Source organism: Hemibagrus wyckioides, linkage group LG21, assembly GCF_019097595.1.
Source record: "Hemibagrus wyckioides isolate EC202008001 linkage group LG21, SWU_Hwy_1.0, whole genome shotgun sequence".
In the NCBI taxonomy this organism is placed as follows: domain Eukaryota; kingdom Metazoa; phylum Chordata; class Actinopteri; order Siluriformes; family Bagridae; genus Hemibagrus; species Hemibagrus wyckioides.
This window is the reverse complement of record NC_080730.1, coordinates 101,202-109,788: the sequence shown is the minus strand read 5'-3', so window position 1 is coordinate 109,788 and position 8,587 is coordinate 101,202. Positions and strand designations below refer to the sequence as shown.

General features: G+C 39.0%; 2 protein-coding genes across 2 annotated transcripts; both read right to left on the bottom strand.

Moving 5' to 3' along the window:
* Window positions 1–100: 100 nt before the first annotated feature.
* LOC131342213 (protein phosphatase 1 regulatory subunit 1A-like) lies at window positions 101–5,766 on the bottom strand. Its single transcript, XM_058372890.1, has 7 exons — window positions 5,442–5,766; window positions 4,747–4,807; window positions 3,204–3,241; window positions 2,983–3,046; window positions 2,670–2,849; window positions 483–578; window positions 101–385 (listed from the first exon to the last, which is right to left on the bottom strand). Exons 1-7 carry the CDS (start codon window positions 5,517–5,519, stop codon window positions 333–335), a joined length of 570 nt encoding a protein of 189 aa, XP_058228873.1. The 5' UTR covers window positions 5,520–5,766; the 3' UTR covers window positions 101–332.
* Window positions 5,767–7,396: 1,630 nt separating this feature from the next.
* On the bottom strand, window positions 7,397–8,587 carry npffl (neuropeptide FF-amide peptide precursor like). The gene is made up of 3 exons (XM_058372851.1): window positions 8,456–8,587; window positions 7,780–7,901; window positions 7,397–7,640 (listed from the first exon to the last, which is right to left on the bottom strand). Exons 1-3 carry the CDS (start codon window positions 8,573–8,575, stop codon window positions 7,520–7,522), a joined length of 363 nt encoding a protein of 120 aa, XP_058228834.1. The 5' UTR covers window positions 8,576–8,587; the 3' UTR covers window positions 7,397–7,519.

Genomic DNA, 8,587 nt, shown 5'->3' with positions numbered 1-8,587 from the left:
CTTTGATCATTTTTGAGTTATTAATAAACTGAGTGCTTAAAACAAAGATAGAAAAGAGATAAAAATGAGTGAAAGGAACGAGAGAGAGAAGAAACTCAGATCTGATCAGAAGTGGAGTTTAAAAGCTTCATCACAATTTGGCACTACAGTAAATCTGAAGTGGGTGTGGCTAATATTTATAAAGTAACTAAATCTACAAATGAAGCTTCAGCCCTAACCCAGACACCTTGGCTTTAACCGCCTCGAGCTTGCATTACTATCTAGTGAGTTTGCAGATTGTCTGTAGTATGACTCCATCTGTTTATCCTTCATCTTTATCATCATCTTCATCATTAGTGTTTTATTTCCTTCTTCTGATCTGTTTCTGCTGCAGACAGGGATGGACCTGAACACACAAACAGGAACAAGTTTCCATTAAAAACTCTAGCACTAAAAAAGAAGAATAAATTTTAAAAAACAATAAATGAAGTGTGTGTGTCAACCTGTGTGTTTGTGCGGTGTTGATGTCTGAGTATTAGATTTGTCCTGAGAATAGCAGGCCATTTCCTCAGCGTCTGATAAAGTCTCTCTTGAAAACACTGTTAAAAAAACAACAAAATATCAGCTAACCTTTTATACAGCATTAATCAGCAAGGGACACATGATAACACACACTAATCACACACTAATCATGCACACTAATCTCACACATTAATCATGCACATTAATCACACACTAATCTCACACACACCAATCACACACACTAATCTCACACTAATGATGCACATTAATCACACACTAATCTCACACACACATTAATCACACACACTAATCACGCACTCTAATCACACACTAATCTCACACACACTGATCACACACACTAATCACTCACACTAATCACACACTAATCACACACACTAATCTCACACTAATCACGCACACTAATCTCACACTAATCACGCACACTAATTACACACACTAATCACGCACACTAATTACACACACTAATCACGCACACTAATTACACACACTAATCACGCACACTAATCTCACACTAATCACGCACACTAATCACACACACACTAATCTCACACTAATCACTCACACTAATCTCACACTAATCACGCACACTAATCATACTCACTAATCTCACACTAATCACGCAAACTAATCTCACACACAAATCTCACACTAATCATGCACACTAATCACGCACAATAATCACACACATTAATCACACACCCTAATCACAGACTAATCTCACACACATTAATCTCACACACTAATAATGCACTCTAATCACACACTAATCTCACACACGCTAATCATACACATTAATCGCGCACACTAATCACACACACACACACTAATCTCACACTAATCACACACACTAATCCCACACTAATCACGCACACTAATCCCACACTAATCACGCACACTAATCACACACTAATCACGTGCACTAATCACACACACTATTCACGCACACTAATCTCACACACACTAATCTCACACTAATCACTCACACTAATCACGCGCACTAATCACACACAGTAATCACACACTAATCACGCAAACTAATCTCACACACAAATCTCAAACTAATCATGCACACTAATCACGCACACTAATCACACACACTAATCTCACACTAATCACGCACACTGATCACGCACACTGATCTCACACACACTAATCTCACACTAATCACGCACACTAATCTCACACTAATCACACACATTAATCACACACTCTAATCACAGACTAATCTCACACACACATTAATCACACACACTAATCACGCACACTAATCACACACTAATCTCACACACGCTAATCATACACATTAATCATGCACACTAATCACACACACACTAATCACACACACTAATCTCACACTAATCACGCACACTAATCACACACTAATCCCACACTAATCACGCACACTAATCTCACACTAATCACGCACACTAATCTCACACTAATCACGCACACTAATCACACACTAATCATGCGCACTAATCACACACACTAATCACACACACTAATCTCACACTAGTTATGCACACTATTCACACACACTAATCACACACTAATCTCACACACACTAATGACACACTAATCTCACACTAAATCACTCACACTAATCACACACTAATCACACGCACTAATCTCACACTAGTTATGCACACTATTCACACACACTAATCACACTAATCTCACACACACTAATCACACACTAATCACACACTAATCTCACACACACTAATCACACACTAATCTCACACACACTAATGACACACTAATCTCACACTAGTCACACACACTAATCTCACACTAATCACGCACACTAATCACACACACTAATCTCACACTAATCACACACTCTAATCACACACTAATCTCACACATGCAAATCACACACATTAATCACATACACTAATCACACACACACACTAATCACACACACTATTCACACTGTGATCATACACTAATCACACACATTAATCACACACAATCACACACACTAATCACACACATTAATCACACATACTAATCACACACACTAATAATGCACACTAATCATGCACACATTAATCACACACACACTAATTACACACACACACACACTCATTATTGATGTTGGTTCAGGTGGTAAAGTAGAGGAGAAGAACAGATGTAAACATCACCCTCCATTTGACAACACAGCTTCTCAAACTCCTGCGCCGTATCCGTGGAGTTTAAACTCCCATCATGCTCTGTTGTGTCCTCGTCCCCGCCCACATCCGATACACAGCTCTCTGACGACTCGTCCGCTGCAGACGTCGAGTGCTGCTGACAGACATGATGTTCTACTAGGAACTGCAGCTCTACACACACACACACACACACACACACACACCAATTTTAATTTTATTTACACAAATCAGTGAGAGTGTTAATGTTTATCTGTCTCTATATCTGTCTGTCTGCAGTGAGTGTAACATCAGTGAATGAACACACCCTTCATGGTCGGAGTTCCCTTCACACCTCTCCGTCTCTGCCGTGGAGAATTCAGTAACGCCTGCTGTAATAATAATAATAATAATAATAAGAAGAAGAGACATTGACAGTGACAGATTTTTTCACTTTTTCTTTTCTTTACATCTTTATGAACAAAATGTTGAGTGTAAATTTAATAATAATAATAATAATAATAATAATAATAATAATATTAAAGTTACCTTATACAGCTGGTTTGGGAAACGATCTTCATCTATTTCTACACACACAAAGTGAGAGAAATCAGCTCATGCACACAGTATTAACACACACACACAGGTGGACCCCCTGAGAACTTGCTCCTGAAATCAGTTAAATCTGCTTCTTGTCAGCAACACTGGAGACTCTGTGGTAGGTTCATCTGGCCGCCAGCTTCTCTTCTCCATCTTCCATGATAATTGATCAGATCAGACTGACCGCTGTGGGGTCAGTGAATATAACATAATGCTTGTTGCTGAATCATGTCATTGTGGTGAAGCTGTGCTCACTGAGGATCTTGGACTCCCAGCCCAGACCGTCTGCTGCCTCAGGCTCAAGACGGTCACAGAGTTGTCCTTAGTGCAGGATTTACAGACTGGTAGAATGTTTTTAAAACAGATTTCAGACTCAGTGAATCAAACACTACACGCTAAAGTGTTGTAGCTTTCAGTTACTGTCCACTTTATATTAATGCAGTCGTGGTCAGTAGAAGGTTCTGCATTTCACAGTCATGAACTCTACATGTGGTGAATAGAATCCAGGGTCGTAGCAACAGGATTCGTTGACCAACAGGAGCGCACTGGACAGTGAGGTTACTCTGTGAAGTGTAATCTCTTATGAGAAGAGGTTTTGTTTCCAAATTCAGAAGAAACTGCTGGTCACTAACACACATCGCTGTTAATAAAATGTAGACACGGTGTTATCGGTGCGAGGAGGAGCCACTGCTAATGTTGGTCAAATTTTGGTTATCAAGTGTTATGAATGTTATAAATGTTGTTAAAAATTTTTATTAATGGCTGTAAAGTTTAAGATCGAGGTGTCTGCATTTTTGGTGAATCTTTTTAACTTTCTACTATGTTGTTTTTCAGGATGTAGGAGTTTGTTGCCTAGCAACTGCAGCGTCCCCAGACACTGTGTATGAAAATGTGTCTCACACACACACACACACAGAGAAAGCCAGCCCTCATTCTCTTTTCATATGTCAGCCTTTTAAAAATATCCGAAGTATAGTCACCATCAACCCCATACACTCTACACTCCAGGGTCTGCTGCGTCTGGATGAAGTCTGGACTGAATTTCATACAGAAACAGAGACTTTACAGATCCTCAGAGACTTACCATAAAGCTGTGATGTGAAATGAAACGATGTGACTCCAATTTACATTCAACATCCCTGAGTTACAGTGTGTTCTGATTGGCTTAGAGCAGTAGTGTGTGTTCAGATTGGCTGAGAGCAGTACAGTGTGTTCTGATTGGCTGAGAGCAGTACAGAGTGTTTTTTTATTGGCTGAGAGCAGTACAGTGTGTTTTGATTGGCTGAGAGCAATAGTGTGTGTTCAGATTTGCTGAGAGCAGTACAGTGTGTTCTGATTGGCTGAGAGCAGTACAGTGTGTTCTGATTGGCTGAGAGCAGTACAGTGTGTTCTGATTGGCTGAGAGCAGTACAGTGTGTTCTGATTGGCTGAGAGCAATAGTGTGTGTTCTGACTGGTCATGATCTTGATGTTTGATGAGTCATAAAGTTCACCTGGAGATGACGGATCACTGGATGCAACCAGCGTGGCTGGAGTTGGACGTCTCCTCCTGATCTGTAACACACACACACACACAATTTCACATTATGCTCTAATCCACATAGATAGATAGATAGATAGATAGATAGATAGATAGATAGATAGATAGATAGATAGATAGATAGATAGATAGATAGATGTGTGTGTGTGTGAGAAACATTCCACCATCCCACAAACACACAACTTACAACCATCCAGCAAACAACCAGCTATTCTCCACTGTCTATTTTTTTTCTCATTCCACTCATCCCACAGAGCAGTGTCTCCATCAGTCCTTTATTTCACACACACACACACACACACACACGCTGTTAGTGAGTCAGTCACACTCTTCTGTTCATTTCGTCTGTTTTAGTAATCAAACTGAGACTCTGATTCAAACTGATGTACACACACACACACACACACACTGTCTAGCTGATTTAGAAGCAGTGTGTGGAAGCCTTACACATGACATCAAACCTGAAGCCACTTCACCTTTATCCTCATTTCACATTAGCGCTTCCATCACACCTCCTGATCCAATCAGAACCGGTTATATGGTCATGTGACACATAAAGGCACAAAAGTACAACTGAACACAGAAACACCAATCAGCTCATTAGATTAACACACACACACACACACTCACACACACACCACTGCTTACCTGCTCAGCAGCCTCAGGGTCCAGGTGAGAGTCCAGCAGTGGAACTGTGAACTGGATTTTCCGAGGACTTCCCTCCATACCAGAGAGACAGACAGATTGGTGGAGGACAAATTAAGGAGGATGAAGGAAGAAGAGTGATGATGATGATGAAGTACAGCTAAAATCTCAATGTTAATAATTCTCTCAGCTTTTTATTTCCTTTCTTTATTTTATCCCTCTAAAATATTTCCTTCATTCTCCTTCTCTCCTGTCTTCTTGCTGCTTGTTCTCTTCTCTACTGCTCACTGCGGTAAAACACACACACACCTCCCTCCTCTCTTTGCCTTACTCCTCTGCAGCCTCTTGCACACAAAACTCATTCTGACCCCTCCCACTGATTGGCTCCACCCACCAACACCATGCTCATCTCTGACTGGCTGATTTATCTGTCAGTCACTGCAGCAATCAGCTCCCCTCTCTCTGTTATTGTGGAGGAAAGTGTGAAATTAAACACAAACAAAAACTCATGAAATACAATTATTAAAATAAAAATACACACAAAAACTTTAATCATGGACAATGAAAATGATCATAAACTAAAAATGATAAAATTATTACTTTTATTTTTCACTACTTTCACAAGTAAATATGTATATCCACAATGAGAGAGATGGTAGTGATAAAAAAAACCTGGAGAGGAACCAGACTGGAACCTCATCCTCATCTGAGTGACACCAGAGAGTGGGATTATAAATCATTATAAACACTGAGAGTGGGATTATAAATCATTATAAACACTGAGAGTGGGATTATAAATCATTATAAACACTGAGAGTGGGATTATAAATCATTATAAACACTGAGAGTGGGATTATAAATCATTATAAACACAGAGAGTGGGATTATAAATCATTATAAACACAGAGAGTGGGATTATAAATCATTATAAACACTGAGAGTGGGATTATAAATCATTATAAACACAGAGAGTGGGATTATAAATCATTATAAACACAGAGAGTGGGATTATAAATCATTATAAACACTGAGAGTGGGATTATAAATCATTATAAACACAGAGAGTGGGATTATAAATCATTATAAACACTGAGAGTGGGATTATAAATCATTATAAACACAGAGAGTGGGATTATAAATCATTATAAACACAGAGAGTGGGATTATAAATCATTATAAACACTGAGAGTGGGATTATAAATCATTATAAACACTGAGAGTGTGATTATAAATCATTATAAACACTGAGAGTGGGATTATAAATCATTATAAACACAGAGAGTGGGATTATAAATCATTATAAACACTGAGAGTGTGATTATAAATCATTATAAACACTGAGAGTGGGATTATAAATCATTATAAACACAGAGAGTGGGATTATAAATCATTATAAACACTGAGAGTGGGATTATAAATCGTTATAAACACTGAGAGTGGGATTATAAATCGTTATAAACACTGAGAGTGGGATTATAAATCATTATAAACACTGAGAGTGGGATTATAAATCATTATAATCTGGTTAATTCTCTGTCAGTGTATTTACACACTCTTGTTTCTTGTAGGCTCTACACACAGGTTCTACATGTAGATGTTGTACATTTAGTTGGGTTTCCTGGGTTTAGTCTTCAGTCTGTGTCTGGTCTGTAATAAATGTATTTAACTTTGCAAATCCTGGTTAGCGATGCTGTCGTTAAGCATGTGTAGCCTCTCTGTTATCTGTATCCATGGCAACTGCCTGTGATGTCAGAGGGGAAATTACCCATAATGACCTATTAGACTGACACATTATTGTGTGTGTGTGTGTGTGTGTGTGTTTGTGTGTGTGTGTGTGTGTGTAATGGTATAAAATGACACTCAGAGATAAATCTTCATGTTTGCTGCCACTTTATTACTTCATTAAGACACACAAATTAACAGAATGACAAACGAGTTATAGTTAATTAATCCTTCATTATTAATGAGCAGAAATGAATAATAACTTTATCTTTTATATTAAACAATCTGAACACACATTCAATGATTCCTCTGGTACTGTGTGAATAATCTGTGAGTGTGTGTGTGTGTGTGTTTATAAGCTACTTTCTGCCGAATCTCTGTGGCACAGCGAGGCTCCAGATCTGTTGTGGAACGCTGTCCCAGTCCCGAGACTGAATTCTCTCACCATTGCCAACATCAGAGTGTGAACCACGCCCAAACCTGCACAACACACACACACACACACACACCAATGCACACACAAACACACGTCACATACACGCCCAAACACACAAATGCATAGACAAAACAAAAACACACACAGATATTTGTGTGTGTGTGTGTGTGTGTGTGTGTGTACCGTTGAGGGTGGTGTAACACTGATGGGTCTCGTGTGTGTCTCTGGAGGTTGTGCAGTAACAAACTCAGCACCATCTTCAGAAGGTGATCATCATTAACACCACCAGCCTGCTGCTCACTCACCTGTAACACACACACACACACACACACACAATGTTTAAATTTTTGACTAGTTTATCTATATTTATATTAAATGTATTAAAATAATTTATGAATGAATTTTTTATTAGTTTTAGGATCATTAACACTTTATTGTCAGCTCACACACTAGTCAGTTTAACACTTTATTAACAGGTCATTAGCTGGTCATTCTGCTCCTGATTCCATAGTGACATTTCCTTTGTGAAAAATAAACGCATGTTATTCACAGATATCTCAAAATCCTGCTTCTGATTCTCAACAGCAGTCTGAGAAAAATTCCACATCTAATAGATTATACAAAAGGAACTCATCAGATGGAACAATTGAAATGTGAAATGATGCTGTTTTGAAGATAAAAAGTGTATAAAAGGTCTATCAGCTGTAGTGTAGTGTCCAGCTGTAGTGTAGTATCCAGTTCTGAGTGTTCAGTAGTTCAGTAGTGCACACTTCCTCACCTGTCCAGGGCCCTAACGAGGACATTTAGAGAAAAATCTGCACTAAGCAAAGTAAATAAGTTTCAGAGTTTTCCAACTTACCAGCGTCTCTGCCATGTTCTCCTCAGAGTCCAGAGCCGTGTCTCCATCTGTGATCCCATGTGTCGCCCCGGAAACCACCAGGAACACGCCAAACACCACAGACCACACACTCACGTCCATCACACACACCGC